The 21,267-nt window shown below is 45.2% G+C and overlaps 7 protein-coding genes across 7 annotated transcripts; 6 read left to right on the top strand and 1 right to left on the bottom strand.

Moving 5' to 3' along the window:
* Positions 1 to 1,848: 1,848 nt before the first annotated feature.
* ATC70_007100 (uncharacterized protein) lies at positions 1,849 to 7,216 on the bottom strand (the record flags this gene model as incomplete). The annotated part of the gene is made up of 2 exons (XM_064826365.1): positions 1,849 to 4,856; positions 4,924 to 7,216. The coding sequence occupies 2 exons, from the start codon at positions 7,214 to 7,216 to the stop codon at positions 1,849 to 1,851; spliced, it is 5,301 nt and encodes a 1,766-aa protein (XP_064676463.1).
* Positions 7,217 to 8,016: 800 nt separating this feature from the next.
* Positions 8,017 to 9,487, top strand: ATC70_007099 (uncharacterized protein; the record flags this gene model as incomplete). Its single annotated transcript, XM_064826364.1, has 4 exons — positions 8,017 to 8,313; positions 8,372 to 8,475; positions 8,526 to 8,792; positions 8,845 to 9,487. The coding sequence occupies 4 exons, from the start codon at positions 8,017 to 8,019 to the stop codon at positions 9,485 to 9,487; spliced, it is 1,311 nt and encodes a 436-aa protein (XP_064676462.1).
* A 1,456-nt stretch (positions 9,488 to 10,943) lies between these two features.
* Positions 10,944 to 12,048, top strand: ATC70_007098 (uncharacterized protein; the record flags this gene model as incomplete). Its single annotated transcript, XM_064826363.1, has 2 exons — positions 10,944 to 11,121; positions 11,213 to 12,048. The coding sequence occupies 2 exons, from the start codon at positions 10,944 to 10,946 to the stop codon at positions 12,046 to 12,048; spliced, it is 1,014 nt and encodes a 337-aa protein (XP_064676461.1).
* Positions 12,049 to 12,086: 38 nt separating this feature from the next.
* On the top strand, positions 12,087 to 14,705 carry ATC70_007097 (uncharacterized protein; the record flags this gene model as incomplete). Its single annotated transcript, XM_064826362.1, has 1 exon — positions 12,087 to 14,705. One exon carries the CDS (start codon positions 12,087 to 12,089, stop codon positions 14,703 to 14,705), a length of 2,619 nt encoding a protein of 872 aa, XP_064676460.1.
* A 165-nt stretch (positions 14,706 to 14,870) lies between these two features.
* On the top strand, positions 14,871 to 16,304 carry IDI1 (isopentenyl-diphosphate delta-isomerase idi1; the record flags this gene model as incomplete). Its single annotated transcript, XM_064826361.1, has 1 exon — positions 14,871 to 16,304. One exon carries the CDS (start codon positions 14,871 to 14,873, stop codon positions 16,302 to 16,304), a length of 1,434 nt encoding a protein of 477 aa, XP_064676459.1.
* A 127-nt stretch (positions 16,305 to 16,431) lies between these two features.
* ATC70_007095 (uncharacterized protein) lies at positions 16,432 to 18,519 on the top strand (the record flags this gene model as incomplete). Its single annotated transcript, XM_064826360.1, has 1 exon — positions 16,432 to 18,519. The coding sequence occupies one exon, from the start codon at positions 16,432 to 16,434 to the stop codon at positions 18,517 to 18,519; it is 2,088 nt and encodes a 695-aa protein (XP_064676458.1).
* A 127-nt stretch (positions 18,520 to 18,646) lies between these two features.
* ATC70_007094 (uncharacterized protein) lies at positions 18,647 to 20,734 on the top strand (the record flags this gene model as incomplete). The annotated part of the gene is made up of 1 exon (XM_064826359.1): positions 18,647 to 20,734. The coding sequence occupies one exon, from the start codon at positions 18,647 to 18,649 to the stop codon at positions 20,732 to 20,734; it is 2,088 nt and encodes a 695-aa protein (XP_064676457.1).
* Positions 20,735 to 21,267: the final 533 nt, after the last annotated feature.

Raw genomic sequence — 21,267 nt, 5'->3', positions numbered from 1 at the left:
AGCCGCTTAAAACCGCCAGAATAGCACCAAACAGTTGCTCTCATCTGGCAGTTACTTCCTGACACCTGTGCTCAACTTTTTGGGGATCAAAAAAAACATGGCCAAAAATCGACCAAAAAGCATGAGGTACCCCTCATGGTTTTCATCAAAAATCAAACGATCACGTTTTTGATCTTGATAATGTAGACTTTTGCTATGGTATATCTTGTATCAAAATAACGCTTTACACTTCTGTAACAAATCATCTTCTTCAGAAGAACAAAACAAAGAGAATGATTTATCGTAAGACACGTTACATGGACGAAGGATGAACAACGCTTTACACTTCTATAACAAATCAATCTCTTGAGAAGAATATGTAATTCTCTTGATAAGAGTATGTAAAAGTATCTTGTATCAAAATGTTTCTATTGATCTAACGTAACCCCTGAAATTGTCTTTGTAAGACTTTGATATCTAAGATTTCAGCATTTTGGCCAGAAACCTCTTTTCATATTTTCGTAAATTATTCAATAAATTTATGCAAAACATCTATCTTACTTGGTACCATTGGATGCGCCTTGAAAAGCACTCCAAGAAAACTTAAAGAAACGTAGGGTGATCATCATATTTTACTTAGTCGAATTTAAAAAAATAGATCAATTGAGTCGAAACTCTTCAAAATTTGGCCAATCTACAATAGACTATATGTCTGTGTTTGAGTTAATTTTGGCTGGTGGGGCTGGCTGGCAAATTCAATGCCCCTCTAATCATGAAGGCTAGAATAGATGTTTTTGAAGCTAATGGAAAGTAGATGACGGACTACATAGTACTACAGTTGGCCATGGTATATTCCTTAAAGTCTTATATTTAATAACTCCAGCCCACCAAAACATTTGTAAGATCAACTTGTTTCCTTTTGAGGCTGCAGAAGTGTCTAGGAACCAACAGTTTATTATGTCATGATAACAAAATCAATACTTTGCACAAGTAAATCACAAAAAGCAGCTGCGTGTATCAAGAGCCAACGACAAGAAGCAGGCTCACTGATAGGTATTTACCTTGAATACATTATTCGCCTTAGTTGCTATGTTGGTAGCCTTATTTGTTTGGTGTGCCATCTGTTTGTCCAATAGAGGTTGGTGGTGTATATTTGTGTACCTCTTTTGAATTTGGAGCGAGTTCACGAAAGATATATAGTCCAGGTTTTGCACCACAGCGTTTAGCCTAGAATTGAGTCAATCATTGTAAATTTAAACTCTTTGTGCTCCAAAGATTCTGGTTTTTCTAGACTCTTTAAGTGGAGCCATTATGATAGAGTAGATGATAGAGTTGAAGGTAAAAGAGAGGCTTCAATAGAGTAGATGATAAAATTGAAGGTGTTTTTTAAAATTTTGTTGAAGGATTGCCCCGCGTACACAAAGAGTGTTAGGTCAGCGTGAATAGGCGGTGCAATTGAGAAAAATAATATGGATAAAGATATTAAGATCAAGTTTAATGAAGCACTAAACTATACTAGATTATACGAATATTACTATATAAATCTACAAGAGGAAATGGTGCTGATCCTCATCAATAATCTGACGAAAAATTGAAACTAAATTCGTTTTGTTGATTTTCGCGACTGAAACAATGCGCTACATGCATTTCTGGATTACTTATTGACAACTCATCACAGAATAAAATTAATCTATGAGAGGATCTTTTGCCTCCCTTAATCCAGTATCACTCATCTTGTATTGCTGCTAATGACACGGATTGTGTGCAATGTAGGCTGTGCGATTCAAGGCACTTCACTTGGTTTTATTAATATTGAAGAGTATACGTATGCAAAGGGTAAATAATGCTATTTATATAGGTAGGATTTGATCATGTATATTTTGTGAAATCCAGCAAGGCTTCGTAGGGATATCCATCTTTACTCGTCTTACCAGCGCTGCTCATTGTGTGATCCAGATTGGGAGTTGCTGAAGCTGAAGCTGTTCCTCCTGCTCCTGCTGCTGATGCAGATTTACCTGCCAATCTCTCTTTGACACGCTGAATCTGCTTTAATCTCTCTCTCCAGTGAGATACATACTCTCGCTTTCCACCAGCACTTGCGCTTTGCCAAAACACCTGAGCAAAGATATTGGCATGAATGGCAGCTTGGCGTACAAATCCAGGCAGAGATTGCGCACTGACAAGTTTAGGCTCGCTCAACGGTCCAATGTCGGGCATGTCAGGTCGGCGTTGCATCTCCACCTTGAAGAACGAGTTCTCTGCGCCGATGAGCGCATGTGTGGGCGATACAGCTTCTGTAGAGATGGAATGAGGCGACACAACAATGTTGATGAAATTGAATTGCGATGGCAAGGTGTCAAATGCATAGTCCATGCCCGAGTCGTTGTATACAATTGAAACATAGTCATTACCAATATGTCGCTTCTTGGCACTGCACTGAGGGTCTCGTTCCAGGTTGGTGGGCATCATGGTGGCTGCATGGAACACTGCCTCTGTTACATCGTCCTTCCAAAAGTAAGCATAACGGCCATCAATGTCCATCTCACGATCCAGACCACCCGTGTTACCAGAGAATCCGTGCAGGCGCTGGATGGTGCCAAGTGCATTAAGGAAGCGCACATAGTCAGGAGAGCCATATGTGTTTGCCAAGATCTCTAATTCGTGCGTTTGGCCCTTTCCTACATACAATACACCAATCTTGTGAAAGTCTACCACAGGGATACGGTCAAATGTGGCCAAAGTTCTTGCTGTAGCTTCATCATCCGGAAGTGGTGGTGATACGTCAATGGCGCGAGCAATGTCTGGGTAGTTGTTGAACTGCAAATACAGGAATCCGGGGTCAATGGAGGGTTCTGTCTTGCGAAGTTGCATTACTGGGTTGTTGGCTGCTGCAGTTGACTTGTTGCTAGGCTTGGGGTCTGACAACACTTCACGCACGGCTGCATCAATTGCTTTTCTACTGACGCGTTCGTCCTCTTCTTCAATAGCGCTCTCTGTAGCAATTGATGGGCTGCTGGTGTTGACAGTATCAATCGTTGATTCAGAGTCCTTGTTCAGGAGATCGATGAGACCCTTTTGAGACACGGAGGGTCGACGGGTAACAGCAGGGGTAGGTGATACGGTACTGGATCCACCAGGAGCAGAGGGAGGAGGAGACGATGGTGATGGAGGGATCTGCTCTAATGAGTCAGAGGGTGCCATGACCAATCCTTCTGATCGCGTAGCTACTGTAGCACTTACTACGGCTTGATCAGAGAGTCTGCGAGTGGGTGTACTGATGGGGAATTGCTGCTTGGCAATGGCATCATCGTCAAAAGTGATGCCTAGCCCTTCTTCCTGCTGCTGCTGTTGCTGCTGCTGATTTTGGCAATCCTCGCTCTCCTCGGGTTTCTTGATGAGTGTTTGCTTCAACAACAGCTCTTCTTCCTCTTTGCGGTCTTTCATGATCTTGGATGCCATCAAGTCAGGCTGATACTGCATCATCAAAAGAGCAGGCAACGTGCGATAATCAATGTCCTCTGATTTGATCTTGTTCTCCACATAGCACATCATGGAGACGGTGCCTGAGGGCCTGCGAATAGTGACCTCCACCCAGCCCAGAGATTTAGCAGTTCTCAGTGTTAATAGTGTGTGGCCATAGACCCATGTACGCTGGCTTTGCTTGACAGAAGGTGCAGATACCGTATCGCCATCACCCATCAGGATTTTGGAGACAATGGACTTTTGAGGAGCAAGACTGACATCGGCAAAAGTGAATCGTGAGAGCATGTCAATGCAGGTGTAGGTTTGCTCGTCAATCGATTTGCCCATAGAGATGCCACTCAGCAAGCGCTGGATGATAAAAGGTACGTGCTTGCGTCTCTCGCGCAACGGAATAGCAGTAAACCACACTGTAATCACCAAATATGCCATGATCAAGACATACTGCTTAAGAGCACCTTGACTCACCTCCTTTTGGCCCGACGCCTGACCAGGAATCATGGGTGAAGCAGAGGGCGTGCTGATGGGAGAGGGTTGTTGCTGCTGCTGGGAATGCGAATGCTGCAAGTAGTTGAGCGCAATGGCAAACACGGGCTTGTACATGTCGCCTGTAAAGTTGGCGTACAGGTTGGGCAGGCGCGCCAGAGCAGACAGAAACTCCAGGATGTGCACCGAGACACTACTGACCGAGATGATCTGAGACATGCGCTGCAAGATTTCGTTGAGCATCTTGGCTACAGAGAGTGGCATTTCGTGGCAGCAAACAGCCAACGAATTGATGCAGAGCCTGGTAGCACTGGTCACTTGCATGATGCCCACATAAAAAGCATACACAATTTCGTCCTGGTCTTGCTTTGGCTCAGTAAAGATACGTCGATAAGAGATCAGTACCGTCAGCAAACTATAAGCATAGACATTCAAATCATTGCGCTTGATATGAGGAGGTAAGTTGGTTATTTGCTCCAGAAACTTACGAGTGCTGGTCCATTTGACGAGTCGACGACGCAGTTTGTTGATGTAGGGCGATGCGCCACAGAATAGATGCTTGTTGCTGAGTTGTTGTGATAATCGCTTGAGGACGAACAAAACCACAACCCAGTTGGGTGAGTGAGAGAGCACGCGTACATAAGATTTTAGCATCTCATTGATGTCCAACACGGCCTCTGATTCAGATTGAGGGCTTTCGTTGTAAGAAAAGACATGTGGGCTGGGGTGGAATACAGCCTTCTTGTGTGGCGATGCTTGCTGGCCTTGTTGCTGTGCTCTGCTGATGCTGTTGCTGTTGATGATGGGGCCAGGCATGAACATTTGGCTCGATTTCTTCTCTTCAGCTTCTTGTCGCTTCTTTTGTTGCTGTAAGCGAATAGCAGCAATGACACTGTTTTCTTCCTCCACATCTAAACGAGTGATCATCAGTGTGTGTGTGTGGAAGGATGACATGATCAAACGCAAATAGCAACTTACTGTCTTCAATGAGATAGATATGATGGTTTGTAGGGCATCGAAATCTCAGTAATAGATCCAAAGCAACAATCTTGGGGCCACCATAAGGACATGATAGATCAGAGCGATCATTGGCAATCTCTGTGATAATGTTGAACGTTTTGAAGCACAGTTTTCCATTGGAAGCCAGTAACAGGTTCTCGAATACGTCTGATATGCCACACATGGCAGGCACACCCATACAGAAGCCACCGCTAAAGAATTCGTCTGTTGCTGTATCGGCGACAAATGCACTGTGTTGTTTGTGAGCCATGGATGCGTTTGTAATGGTCGCAGTCGAGGACGATGAGGACGATGTTGTCGTGGTGGTCGTAGAGGTGGAAGGTTGACGATGTGTTTGCGGAGAGTGTGGTGAGTGTGGTGAGTGCGCCGCCATACGCATCGAAGTGAGTTTGCTATTGGTAGGCTGCTGACTGTGGTGAGCGTACTGTTGGTGGTGGTCCTCTGGACTGACACAATGGCATTGGGCACAGTCTCTTAGTATATGAATCAGCTTGTCAAATATCGCTTCGTTCTGGCAGTCTGACAAAGAAGACGCTAGCAAGTCGATGGCTAGTTGGCGGATGTTGGCATCTGTTTCCAAGGGTAGCTTTTGCATCATGGGGATCACAATTGCCTCATACATGACTTCAGAATAAAAGTCTTTGACCGAAATGCAAACGTCTGATACGATATCCAGCATCCTCAATCGAAGCGCTGAAGTGGTTGTTGTTGGGCTGGCGTGAATGAAAAAGGTGCTGGTGACCTCTTGCAGTAGCTTCAGCCAATGCTCGGTAGATGGTAAGAACGAGTGCTCCATGACATAGTAGTCCAACAGGATGGAAGCTGTATTATCGCAACAGTATGCACGCAGCTGGTACAGCACTTGCATGAATCGAGTGAGCGGGCCCTTGTACTGCTTGCTCTGGTATAAACGGATAATGATGTTGCTAAAGTGAGCAAATTGTCGGATGCTGTGCAACGAGGATAAAGCAGCAGACTCTGTCACACTGAATAGCTTGATATCACTGTTGCTGTTGTTGTCTGTGATTTTGAGTATATAAGCTGTGATGGCATCCACAATATCCCATATAGCATCCCATTCCATCAAACTAGGTGTATTCTCTGCCGTATCCACTAATCCAGACAAACACTGTAAAATAGTGCCATTGACCCCATCATTCCCCTTGCTGGCTGCTCGTCTCATGTACATCAGTATCACTGAATCCGACACCATGTACACCTCTGCGCCAGATCTACTTTTTCCCCATGCGATTTCGCTCAGCAAGGTCATGGCGCCCTTGATCAAGATGTTGTCTGCATCCACTTTGCTGGGTTCCTTATCCAAGAATCGACACAATGTCAGAATGGCTGAATGAGCGCAATGAGATCGAAGCAAGTTTTGGAAAATAGGCCATGACTTTGACTTTTGCAGTTCCACAGGCACCAGCATGACGGAAGCAGAAACCATGTCTAGAAACAGGGACAAGGCTTCAAACGGCACAAATCTGTATCTTACCACGATATCAGCAAAATCGAGACACGATCCCATATCACCCACGTCATGCGTCGAGAAGAATGCTTTATGTGTAGCTGCAATCATTTGTGTCACTTCGTATTCCTCAAACAGGGCAAAGTTGAATTTAGCAATGGCAGTGAGCAAGTGTAACAGATCGCTCAAGTGAGGCACCGCAGCGTCCTTTTTGTGTGGTTGTTGAATGGCAATGTTGATCCAGTGAATCAGCAGTTTTGCTACGTTCTTTTCAAACCCGGATATGTCTCTTCCTTCCTTGCACAGCTTATGCAAGACTCGGTACATGTTGCTGAAATCTTCCCAATGGGTGTAGTTGCGCAGAGAAGCGTAAAAGGTCACACGAGCCATACCCAAGTCTGTGTACTGGCCCTCAATACATGCCAGCATAAACTCAAACACGCCATGTCGTGCTTCTCGAGGCATGCTTGCATCTAGAATATCTTGCACTGTGAAAAAGACGTTCTCCAAATGAGTGAAGCGGTATGATTTGCATATATCAGAGAACACAGCCAAGTGTTTGCAGCGAGAGGCGAGCGGTTGCGATTGCTCGAGTAAAGGTAAAACTGGTCGAGCGTCCAGTGGCTGTGAAGGATCTCTGGCAGATAGATTGAGACAGGACTCTACAGAGACGGATGAAGCGCGTGAACGCAGTATGTTGCTTAACCAGTGATTCGATGAGGAGGAGGATGTTGTATTGCTGGACTGTGGCTGTTGCTGCCTTGTTGGATGATGGCTTGACATGATGATGATGCTGCTGCTGTTATGAATAGCTTGGAGAGTGACAAATGATGGAGAGAGAGAGCCTTCCTTTTTTCCAATCTCAAATCTCTAGCTGTAAAAAAAAAGAGAGAAAAAAAAGCTCAAGCCTGAAAAAAACCAAATGCTTTCTCTTTTACAAATGTGGGTGAAGCCACTTTATTGGCCAACAGCCCCAAAAGGCAATGGATCCCAGTGTAATGCTGTGCACAAGCATTCCTCATGTCTGAGCATTTTACATTGTGGAGGTCATGGGCCTATTGTCATACTCAAAATGGCTTGCACTGTCTGAGGAGATGGCGCTTGTAACAGGGCGATGGTTTGGAAGGAATGAATCCATGGTATAGGAGCAATATGAAAATCAAACATTAGGAATCTGATGAGACAACCGATGAACGCTGATAGATCAATCGGCACACTCTACATGCTGAGGATGGCTCGTGGACGGAAATGTTGCCCAGTACTCTCACTTTAAATGCTAATGAACACTACCTCATTGATCGATCAAGGTACAGCTGCTTTAAATATCATAGAGTAGAAGCTCATGCAGCGAGTCTCTTACGTAAATGTCAGGCAATATGGTTATAGCAAGGTCCCCCCCCCCTCCCTCCTTTTATCAACAGAAACAGGATAGAGGGCTCCACGCATTCAGCTCTACTATCATTGAAATGCGATGCAGTTGACGCATAATGTGGAATCTCGCGCCGCGTAGCTCCAATGTCATACAATAACAGCCAAACAATGAAACTCCACTATTTTGCTTTTTTCCTTTGCTTCAACTTATCATGGATATTGAAACTAGGCTTCACGATTGTATCAGTCTTCCACAGCAAAAGGAGAAACTGGATGCTTTTCGAAGCATCTTGAACGACATTTTGTCTTATAGCAACCAAGAACAGCAACTCCAAGACTACATTGAAGCTGTGTTGGATGAACAAGTAGGCCTTGTTATTGCTAGACAGCTTTTGGCAGAATTCATTGGATTATTCCAAGACAAAATCACTGATCGCAAGATACAAAAGCAGCTGCTCTTGTTTGCTATTGAACGTGCTCAGCCTCGTGCTGTTAGCTTTGAAGAGTCTGTAAGTTTGACAACTGGAGACAGAGACACATGTACAGACACTCATCTATCATTTCCAGTTGTCTCAATTGCGAGAAAAGCTTGCCAGCGTTTATGAAGACGAAGATGATTATTTAGAAGCTGCAAAGACACTGCAAGGTATTCCTTTGGATTCAGGTCATCGGTAAGCTGCCTCATGAGTAACTGAGAGCGTCTATTGAGCACCATCGTTAGTGCTATTTCAGACGATTACAAGCTTCAAGTGTACATTCGCATTGTCAGGCTGTTGTTGGAAGAAGATGAAGCTGTGCAAGCAGAATCCTATCTCAATCGAGCTGCCTTGTTGATCCCCAACTCCAACGATCCACTGTTGAATTTGACATTCAAGTTATCTCAAGCTCGTATTTTGGATGCCAAGCGTAGATTTTTGGAGGCCTGTTCCAAATACCACGAATTGAGTTATGTGAGCCAAGTGGAAGAGGATGAACGTATTCTTTGCCTGTAAGCGTATTTTACTGTGCTTTGCCCTGTGTATACTCATACCTTTTGTTAGGACGGCGGCTGTCCAATGTGCAGTATTGGCAGGTGCAGGACCCCAACGATCTCGAAGCTTAGCAACATTATACAAGGACGAAAGAACACATCACTTGCCATCCTTCTCGATACTGGAGAAGACATACTTGGAGCGCGTGATTCGACCCAACGAAGTTTCTGAATTTGCAGCCTCACTCAAACCTCATCATTTAGCTCGTTTGGCAGATAATACCACTGTCTTTGATCGCGCTATGATTGAGCACAACTTGTTATCCGCGTCCAAGATTTACAACAATATTGCAGTAAAGGAGTTGGCTGTTTTACTCAACGTCTCATCAGAACAAGCAGAACAGGTGGCTTCACGCATGATTAGCGAGAATCGCATGGTGGGCAGCATTGATCAATTGGAACAGTTGATCTCATTTGAATCGGGTGGTGCGGCTCGTGAAGAAGCGTCTCCAGACGACAATGCTATTAGTGCTGCTGCTGCTGCTGCTAATGGCACACATCAAACCAATTTGCGCGTAGAGCAGAGTATGTTGGAGATCATGAAATGGGATACAGCTATTCAATCGCTTTGCCAAGATTTGGATCAAGTGATTGGTAAAATTCAGTCAAAGCATTCGAATTATGTCGTTTCAAATTTCAATGCAATGGCTTGAAATGGGTGTTTGTGTATCTGTAAATAATGTCAATTGTTCCATCAAGTGAATAAAAAAAGTTTGATAAATTAAAGGTCTGGTTTGGTTTTATTCAGAGTTTAGCACCTGGTTAGATTAGATATACAACATGGCATAGATCTTAGTTTGTAAATGATACAAGAAGGGCTGCATTAAGTAACTGATTCGCCCTGCTGCTCCTTGCCCTGTTCATATCTACCTGGGCTATTCATCAGATTCTATTTGCGTCTCTATATTTTGGGCGGCTCTCTACCTTTACTTTGCTTTAGTGATTACCAGCCTACTGAAGGCAGCTTGCTCCACCCATCGTCTTCATCCATCTCATTAAGGTTCTGAAAGTTTTATGAATAATCGACTAATGCAGACTCAATCTCACGTTTAAGCCATCCCTAGCTGTGGATTTGACTCTTCTCAAGTGTTTGGCATCTCTATCTATACGAACAATTTGCGCACGGGCATACAGCATACTTGCATTACCTCTTGCTACTCTAAAATATGGGAATCACAGCAAAACCTGGGTGTATTTTACTCGTGTTTTCTCCTGTTCGAAGCCGTTTTAAACCGCCAGAACAGCGCCACACAGTTTCTCTGATCTAGCACTAACTTTTTGACACTTTTGCTCAATTTTTTGGGGACCAAAAAATCATGGTGAAAAATCGACCAAAAAGCATGAGGTACCCCTCATGGTTTTCATCGAAAATCAAACGATCGCATTTTTCACCTTGATAACGAAGACTTTTACTATGGTATATCTTGAATCAAAATGTTCCTATCGATCCAAAGCAACCTCTGAAATCATCTTTGTGGGACTTTGATATGTAAAATTTCGACATTTTGGCCAGAAACCTCTTTTCATATTTTTGCAAATCATTCAATAAGTTTATTCAAAACATCTATATTACTTGGTACCATTGGATGCGCCTTGAAAAGTACTCCAGGAAAGCTTAAGGAAGCATGGGGTGATCATCATACTTCACTTAGTCGAATCTGAAAAAATAGTTCAATCGAGTCAAAAAACCATTAGAATCTGTCCAATCTGGAGTTAACTATGAGTCTGAGTTGAAATTAATTTTGTCTTGTGGGGCCGGCAGGCAAACTCAATGCCCTTTTAATCACACCTTTCTTTCGTCTAAATTGTTTTTAGGGCCTTTCAAACCCCGAAAACAACACTATTAACGCGATAAAACAAATAATAACAACAGAAGTAAATAAAGTGAAAATCCCAACAAATCCAAGCAGTAAAACACCCACTCCTCCATCCAAGCCAGTCTCTACAACCACTAAGAATCGCCTTACAACGTCTACCATCCCGTCTGTCTCTACTAAACGTCGACTCTCCACGTTAGCTAGACAAACACTTACCCCTCTTCCCTCATCTGTTAGCCTTCGTCCCAAGTTAACAGCTACAACCCGACTCACCCGTTCCATCACCAAAGCCATGGCCGAGAACACCCTACCACCTGCTGCCAACGCTATTCCTCCCGTAGCCGTGCCCAACGTAGCTTCAACCACGACGATCCCTGCTCAGCCTTCCCCTCTTTCACTGAGTGACCTCAACATTCACTCCGTCCCCAATCTCCCTGACTATCTCAAGGACATTTACGCCCGCCTCGATAGTCAAGCATCCCAAATCTCTGAGATGCAAGCTCTCATCCAGGAGAACATGGTCCTTCGTTCCTCCTTGGATCTCACCAAAAAAACAATTAGAGGATGCTCAGCAACGGATTCGTCAACTTGAATCACAGCAAGCTCCGCAGACCTTCCCTGCCCCTGAATCGACTGCTGCCTCACCTCCTTCAACTACTGTGGCCCAACCTTCTTTTGCCGACGTCGCCAAGAAACAAGCGGACCCTGCTGCCGTCAAACGTCCCAAAGCTAAAACCATACCTCGAAAGAGGCTTCAACCTCTCAACCTTAATGTTAACGATGCCGGTCTTGCTGCTGCTCGTCAATTTTCGGTCGTGTCACCCAACCATGGTTACCGATTTGTCTACATTCCCAACCGTAGCCCTTCGCCCATTAGCCAAATGAGGGATAACTTCCATGCTATGGGCATCCACAACAAGCGGATCTTGGATATCCATTTCCCCGACCGTCATGTTTGTGGCCTTCTCGTCCACATAGACTACATCCCATCCTTGGAAGCCCAATTGACCAAGTACGAGTTGGCACCTATCCAGTTCGATCCCATGGACACCACCACGTTGCGTGACCCCAAGTATACCGACTCTGATCCTACTTTCCTAGCTGCCGAATGTCGCCGCCTTTTCCTTGCTCGATTGAAGGTCATCATCGGGCGTTTGAAGGATCCGCACCACCAACTGGCAGTGGCCCGCTTCTTCTGCTTTAAGCAACACTTCATTCCTGAAGACGAGTATGCCCAACTAGCTAAGTCCATCAAACCAACTTATGTTCCAGCTTACAAGCGTCAACAAACGACTACTACACCCACCGCCGCTGAACAAGACCTCACCATGGGCGAGGCAAACATCACTAACACCACCACTATCCGAGCTGACGAGACTTCAGCCCCCGTGGCCTAATTAGTAACTATATGAATCCCCACCCTTATGCCCCCTCTATGACACACTATGCTACTAACCCACCTATGACAGATTATAGATCAACTATTAAGATAGGCTCACTCAATTGTCGAAGTCTCAGTAAGCTCTCCAACCCAACCACCAGTTCCGAATTTGTACGATTCCTTCGTAATCCTGAACTGAAATATGACATTCTATGCTTCCAAGAAACCCATGCTACCGAATCAGTCCGTGAACGACTGAATATGCAATTTCAAACCAACACCAGCATCTGGACATCCCACTGTGGTATTGTCTCCCTCAACCCAAAAATCATCATCCAACCGCTCAACGTTACCCTTGATGACCGGATTATAGTGTGTCAGGTAACACACTGTAATGCACTCTTTTCACCCATCACACTCGTTAATATTTATGCTCCTGCCACGGCGTCGTCCAGAGCCCACTTTTATTCACAACTGCTTACCATTCCACTCTTTCACCCCGATACCTGGGCTCTGGACACCTTTCCCATCACCATTGACATCCAACCACCTCCAATATCTACAGAGGAACCATCCACGATTGCAGTGGATCGTGAATCTCTGATTATACTAGGTGACTTTAATTATCATGCTACCTCTTATGCCATTGACAACACCAACTATACTACTGATTCTTTCTCTCCCCCTATACAGTCAGATCAACCCCACCACCACTCTGCCATGCTGGCTCAACATCGCTGGCATGACTTACTCAGCAATCACCTCATCGAATGTACCCACTCAAAACATGATGGGCCACTTTTACCAACATTCCGTCGCGGGACCTCACGGTCGACCATCGATTATGTCTACTGCTCACCAACGCTATTTCAACAACTACACTCGTCCTCCATTGATTTTATGTGCTCCCAATGGACTGATCATGCCATCCTCAATACCACCTTTCAATTCTCCTCCTCTCAACAGGGTACTGGACTTTGGCGAGCTAATCCCCAGCTAGCAAAGAACGAGTACTTCGTCACCGAAATCCACCAGGCGTTAGATCAGTTCTTCCAGGAACCAGGTACTTCCCCTCAAGCACAATGGGATGCACTCAAGGCCGTAGTGAAAACCATTGCCCGTCGCATTGGTCGCCGCCACAGCTCTTGGCGCAACCGACAGCTCAAAAGGTTTCAAAGGAAACGCAACCAGTTGTTCAAACGATATCAGAATCAACCAGCCATTCTCCGAGAACGATTACCCGTTATCGAGAAACTCATCAGCGATCTGCAACAGGAGATCTCCATCCAACAAACCATTCGTGCGGGTAAAATGTGGCGTGAACAGGGTGAAACGTCTGCCGGATACCTCAAACGCACAATCGCCACTAGACAAATTCAACGCACCATGTTAGCTCTCCAACATCCAGACACCCACTCCATCTGCGATACGGCAGAGACTATGCAGGATGCTGCAGTATGTTTTTATCGTAAGCTATATACTACTGACTCCATAGATTATACCAGCATCTCTGAACTCTGCAACACCATCCCTGCCTCAGCACAGATCCCAGTAAACAGCCAACCCACCTTGGAGACGCCATTTACCATCGACGAGATTATGACTGGTGCACAGCGGTCGCCCAACCATAGCAGCCCAGGTACGGATGGCCTACCCTATGAAATCCTAGCGGTGCTATTATCCCACCAACAAACAGCCCAACTTGCCCATGCCGTCTTCAAGGAGGCTCTTACCCTCGGTATCTTTCCCAACAGCTGGCTCACTACTTGCATGTGCCTGCTCCCTAAAAAGGGCGATCTCACAGACCTGAGGAATTTTCGTCCCATCTCGTTAATCAACTGCGATGCTAAAATCTTCACACGCCTGCTCAATCAGCGTCTGATGCCACATATGCAACAATTAATCAGCCCCCAACAACTTGGATTCATGCCGAACCGCTTCATTGGCGAGCACGGCTTCACATTACAGACCACCAAACTCCTAGCTACTACCAACCATTCATCCACCATTGCTCTTCTTTTGGATCAAGAAAAAGCATATGATCGTATTCATCCCGAATATCTTCAACACATTATGCTCCAATTTGGTATTCCACAATCTTTAACACACTGTATCATCTCACTTTTCTTCTCCACTAACATTCAGATCAACATTAATGGCCACATCACCAAGGCACCTCTCCCTCAAGAAAGAGGCCTTCGCCAAGGTGATCCACTCAGTCCCCTCCTTTTCAACATTGCTTTTGACCCTTTCCTCCGCTCCATTCAACAGAACCCTACCTTTGAGGGTTTCCATGTACAACAAGAAGCCCCACCACATCCATCACCTACTGCCGACGTGGACGATCTAACCGAAAGCCTCACCAACTCATCCCCTCCGCCAGACTCCCCTCGCAACACTCCTTCAGTCTCTCCCACCCATCGCAATCCAATTAAGTACAAAATTCTAGCCTATGCAGATGACACATTAGTCTATTTGAAGAACTTTTCGGATTTTCTTCTTCTGCAGGACTCTATCAATGCATACATGAAAGCATCGAATGCACTACTAAATTACAGAAAAACTATAGCCATTTCGCTCTCTGGACAACCACAACCAGATTGGCGCGAGTTTCTTGCTACTCACCAAATCCACCAAATGCATGACCGCACCTCTCCTGATCCAGTAACATAACTTGGCTATCCCATATGCTCCAGTTTATCCCAACGCAACCTCGCTTTCCAGCAACTCTACAACAATATCCAACAATGCATCCATATTCACTCCCAACGGAACCTCTCCATTCGTGGAAGAGCTACCGTTCTCAACACACTCATTTTCTCGAAACTCTGGCATGTCATGCGCAACTTTATTTTCACCAAAGCTCAATTACTCTCCTTACGCAGCCTTGGGTCCTCCTTCATTAACTTTCGTATCTTCCCCAAACTTTCCTTTAGAACCCTTCAACAGCCTCGCCATCATGGCGGCCTCCAAGTTTTAGATCCCATTGTCCAACAACAAGCTCTCCAATGGCGCTGGATTTGCCCCCTCATTTTAGCCGCCTGTCATTCACCACTATTACCGACATACACCACCCCAAGCATTCCACTCCTCCAGTACTCCCTGCAATGGTATTTCCACTCTACCGCTTTCTCTGATTACTTTTACTACTTACTCTTTCCTGCTGCTCGACAAACCATCTGGTTCCAACATCGACCCAGTCCACACCAAGCTTTCCTTAACATACTCACCAATGTCATTACCACCATGGATCGAATACCTCGTTCCTTCACAACCTGTCACTTAGATTTTCATACAGGTTTATCATTACCTTTCCTTGAAATTATCTTACATACCCTCCCTTCTACTCACCCCCATTTCTCTTCTTTCACAGCTCCAGATCAACTGTTTGACCGACATCACGCCGTCCAGAAACTGCTCGCAATAGATGTGTTTACCTTTGACTTCGACTTACAAGTGATCCGTCTTAGAAACTGGACCTTCCTTGAGTTTTGCCATTATCCAAGAATATCTCATCGAGTTGCCCGTTGGATTGAGGAAGGCCAAATCTACCTCCAACCATTCTTTCTCGCTCTCTGCCGTCAGGCCCCTCGCCATTCATTTACCAGTGCCTCCTTTGGTGCCAACCCCCACAACATCCGCCCACTCATTCGCCGTCTTATCAAACCTATAACACCACTACCTTCAACAGTGCCACTCAACAGTATTCAATACTACAAACACTTGGTTTCCACTGACATGCCCACCATCAACACTTCACCTCTTTCCCCCTCCCAATGGCGCCTCTTTTGGAAACTACCTATTCTCCTTCAATCCCGAACTGTATGGTATAGACTTATCCATCGAAAAATTCCCTCCAAATCGATCCTCCACCACTTCATCCCCACAACTCACCCTTCACCTTCGTGTCCTCTCTGTTTGACCCAATGCCCGGAGGATATCCAACATTTCTTCTTTACTTGTCCTCTCAAACTCGCTGTATGGCGGTTCCTCGCCACTACATACCTATCCCACACACCGATGACCGACGACGTCCTTCTCCCATTCCTCCACGGCATTCAAACTCTATCCATAGCTGAACCCACTCGCTCTGCCTCCTTACCTTTTCCAGAGCTTACCGTTTACCAAGTTTTCGCTACCAGTCTACTCTGTATATGGCAAGCCCACTGGCGCTCCATCTTCGACCATGTCCCTTTTGTCACTCTCAACGTTAACACATCTATTGCCCGTTCTCTGTCTCGCTTGGAATCGGAATTACAGTTTGATTTGTAAGTATGTACCCCCACGTATTTTATGGTCGTATTCCACTTCCTTGCTTCCCTTTCATTTCCTTGCCTTTAAAAATATATCCAGTCTTCTTCTTCCCTCATCATGACATTTAGAGGACTTTAAATAAAAAATGGAGTACAACTCCCCTACAAAAAAAAAAAAATGCCCTTTTAATCATGAAGGTGCTTTTGACCCTTTCCTCCGCTCCATTCAACAAAACCATACTTTTGAGGGTTTCCATGTACAACAAGAAGCCCCACCACATCCATCACCTACTGCCGACGTGGACGATCTAACCGAAAGCCTCACCAACTCATCCCCTCCGCCAGACTCCCCTCGCAACACTCCTTCAGTCTCTCCCACCCATCGCAATCCAATTAAGTACAAAATTCTAGCCTATGCAGATGACACATTAGTCTATTTGAAGAACTTTTCGGATTTTCTTCTTCTGCAGGACTCTATCAATACATACAAGAAAGCATCGAATGCACTACTAAATTACAGGAAAACTATAGCCATTTCGCTCTCTGGACAACCACAACCAGATTGGCGCGAGTTTCTTGCTACTCACCAAATCCACCAAATGCATGACCGCACCTCTCCTGATCCAGTAACATATCTTGGCTATCCCATATGCTCCAGTTTATCCCAACGCAACCTCGCTTTCCAGCAACTCTACAACAATATCCAACAATGCATCCATATTCACTCCCAACGGAACCTCTCCATTCGTGGAAGAGCTACCGTTCTCAACACACTCATTTTCTCGAAACTCTGGCATGTCATGCGCAACTTTATTTTCACCAAAGCTCAATTACTCTCCTTACGCAGCCTTGGGTCCTCCTTCATTAACTTTCGTATCTTCCCCAAACTTTCCTTTAGAACCCTTCAACAGCCTCGCCATCATGGCGGCCTCCAAGTTTTAGATCCCATTGTCCAACAACAAGCTCTCCAATGGCGCTGGATTTGCCCCCTCATTTTAGCCGCCTGTCATTCACCACTATTACCGACATACACCACCCCAAGCATTCCACTCCTCCAGTACTCCCTGCAATGGTATTTCCACTCTACCGCTTTCTCTGATTACTTTTACTACTTACTCTTTCCTGCTGCTCGACAAACCATCTGGTTCCAACATCGACCCAGTCCACACCAAGCTTTCCTTAACATACTCACCAATGTCATTACCACCATGGATCGAATACCTCGTTCCTTCACAACCTGTCACTTAGATTTTCATACAGGTTTATCATTACCTTTCCTTGAAATTATCTTACATACCCTCCCTTCTACTCACCCCCATTTCTCTTCTTTCACAGCTCCAGATCAACTGTTTGACCGACATCACGCCGTCCAGAAACTGCTCGCAATAGATGTGTTTACCTTTGACTTCGACTTACAAGTGATCCGTCTTAGAAACTGGACCTTCCTTGAGTTTTGCCATTATCCAAGAATATCTCATCGAGTTGCCCGTTGGATTGAGGAAGGCCAAATCTACCTCCAACCATTCTTTCTCGCTCTCTGCCGTCAGGCCCCTCGCCATTCATTTACCAGTGCCTCCTTTGGTGCCAACCCCCACAACATCCGCCCACTCATTCGCCGTCTTATCAAACCTATAACACCACTACCTTCAACAGTGCCACTCAACAGTATTCAATACTACAAACACTTGGTTTCCACTGACATGCCCACCATCAACACTTCACCTCTTTCCCCCTCCCAATGGCGCCTCTTTTGGAAACTACCTATTCTCCTTCAATCCCGAACTGTATGGTATAGACTTATCCATCGAAAAATTCCCTCCAAATCGATCCTCCACCACTTCATCCCCACAACTCACCCTTCACCTTCGTGTCCTCTCTGTTTGACCCAATGCCCGGAGGATATCCAACATTTCTTCTTTACTTGTCCTCTCAAACTCGCTGTATGGCGGTTCCTCGCCACTACATACCTATCCCACACACCGATGACCGACGACGTCCTTCTCCCATTCCTCCACGGCATTCAAACTCTATCCATAGCTGAACCCACTCGCTCTGCCTCCTTACCTTTTCCAGAGCTTACCGTTTACCAAGTTTTCGCTACCAGTCTACTCTGTATATGGCAAGCCCACTGGCGCTCCATCTTCGACCATGTCCCTTTTGTCACTCTCAACGTTAACACATCTATTGCCCGTTCTCTGTCTCGCTTGGAATCGGAATTACAGTTTGATTTGTAAGTATGTACCCCCACGTATTTTATGGTCGTATTCCACTTCCTTGCTTCCCTTTCATTTCCTTGCCTTTAAAAATATATCCAGTCTTCTTCTTCCCTCATCATGACATTTAGAGGACTTTAAATAAAAAATGGAGTACAACTCCCCTACAAAAAAAAAAAAATGCCCTTTTAATCATGAAGGTGCTTTTGACCCTTTCCTCCGCTCCATTCAACAAAACCATACTTTTGAGGGTTTCCATGTACAACAAGAAGCCCCACCACATCCATCACCTACTGCCGACGTGGACGATCTAACCGAAAGCCTCACCAACTCATCCCCTCCGCCAGACTCCCCTCGCAACACTCCTTCAGTCTCTCCCACCCATCGCAATCCAATTAAGTACAAAATTCTAGCCTATGCAGATGACACATTAGTCTATTTGAAGAACTTTTCGGATTTTCTTCTTCTGCAGGACTCTATCAATACATACAAGAAAGCATCGAATGCACTACTAAATTACAGGAAAACTATAGCCATTTCGCTCTCTGGACAACCACAACCAGATTGGCGCGAGTTTCTTGCTACTCACCAAATCCACCAAATGCATGACCGCACCTCTCCTGATCCAGTAACATATCTTGGCTATCCCATATGCTCCAGTTTATCCCAACGCAACCTCGCTTTCCAGCAACTCTACAACAATATCCAACAATGCATCCATATTCACTCCCAACGGAACCTCTCCATTCGTGGAAGAGCTACCGTTCTCAACACACTCATTTTCTCGAAACTCTGGCATGTCATGCGCAACTTTATTTTCACCAAAGCTCAATTACTCTCCTTACGCAGCCTTGGGTCCTCCTTCATTAACTTTCGTATCTTCCCCAAACTTTCCTTTAGAACCCTTCAACAGCCTCGCCATCATGGCGGCCTCCAAGTTTTAGATCCCATTGTCCAACAACAAGCTCTCCAATGGCGCTGGATTTGCCCCCTCATTTTAGCCGCCTGTCATTCACCACTATTACCGACATACACCACCCCAAGCATTCCACTCCTCCAGTACTCCCTGCAATGGTATTTCCACTCTACCGCTTTCTCTGATTACTTTTACTACTTACTCTTTCCTGCTGCTCGACAAACCATCTGGTTCCAACATCGACCCAGTCCACACCAAGCTTTCCTTAACATACTCACCAATGTCATTACCACCATGGATCGAATACCTCGTTCCTTCACAACCTGTCACTTAGATTTTCATACAGGTTTATCATTACCTTTCCTTGAAATTATCTTACATACCCTCCCTTCTACTCACCCCCATTTCTCTTCTTTCACAGCTCCAGATCAACTGTTTGACCGACATCACGCCGTCCAGAAACTGCTCGCAATAGATGTGTTTACCTTTGACTTCGACTTACAAGTGATCCGTCTTAGAAACTGGACCTTCCTTGAGTTTTGCCATTATCCAAGAATATCTCATCGAGTTGCCCGTTGGATTGAGGAAGGCCAAATCTACCTCCAACCATTCTTTCTCGCTCTCTGCCGTCAGGCCCCTCGCCATTCATTTACCAGTGCCTCCTTTGGTGCCAACCCCCACAACATCCGCCCACTCATTCGCCGTCTTATCAAACCTATAACACCACTACCTTCAACAGTGCCACTCAACAGTATTCAATACTACAAACACTTGGTTTCCACTGACATGCCCACCATCAACACTTCACCTCTTTCCCCCTCCCAATGGCGCCTCTTTTGGAAACTACCTATTCTCCTACAATCCCGAACTGTATGGTATAGACTTATCCATCGAAAAATTCCCTCCAAATCGATCCTCCACCACTTCATCCCCACAACTCACCCTCCACCTTCGTGTCCTCTCTGTTTGACCCAGAGCCCGGAGGATATCCAACATTTCTTCTTTACTTGTCCTCTCAAACTCGCTGTATGGCGGTTCCTTGCCACTACATACCTATCCCACACACCGATGACCGACGACGTCCTTCTCCCATTCCTCCACGGCATTCAAACTCTATCCATAGCTGAACCCACTCGCTCTGCCTCCTTACCTTTTCCAGAGCTTACCGTTTACCAAGTTTTCGCTACCAGTCTACTCTGTATATGGCAAGCCCACTGGCGCTCCATCTTCGACCATGTCCCTTTTGTCACCCTCAACGTTAACACATCTATTGCCCGTTCTCTGTCTCGCTTGGAATCGGAATTACAGTTTGATTTGTAAGTATGTACCCCCACGTATTTTATGGTCGTATTCCACTTCCTTGCTTCCCTTTTTCATTTCCTTGCCTTTAAAAATATATCCAGTCTTCTTCTTCCCTCATCATGACATTTAGAGGACTTTAAATAAAAAATGGAGTACAACTCCCCTACAAAAAAAAAAAAAAATAATCATGAAGGCAAGATCAACATCAGCGGATACTTTACTGATCCAATGCGGTTTCAAACAGGGTAACGCTATCTCTTGTGTATACTATGATTTAGCCTTCGAGTCATTTCAACAAAGTATTCTACAGGGTCAGGATTTCCGTGACGACGAACTGCAAAATCAAATGGACGCGCTTTGCCAATGATGCTCTCCTTTTTATGTCTAAATAACAGAAGTACTGTATATAAAGTGGACTTATTCTGCCGAGTATCCAATGCTCGCTTCAACTATTCCATGGTGGATGCCTTCTCCTTGTCTGGTCGTGATACTAGTAGCTATTGGAGTCGGTCCCTCGCCGATATGAACATTCACCATCTTCATACTGCTTT

This window comes from Mucor velutinosus (genome assembly GCF_035048745.1).
Source record: "Mucor velutinosus strain NIH1002 chromosome Unknown tig00001549, whole genome shotgun sequence".
In the NCBI taxonomy this organism is placed as follows: domain Eukaryota; kingdom Fungi; phylum Mucoromycota; class Mucoromycetes; order Mucorales; family Mucoraceae; genus Mucor; species Mucor velutinosus.
The sequence above is the reverse complement of the archived record's forward strand: the minus strand, read 5'-3'. Positions and strand labels throughout refer to the sequence as shown.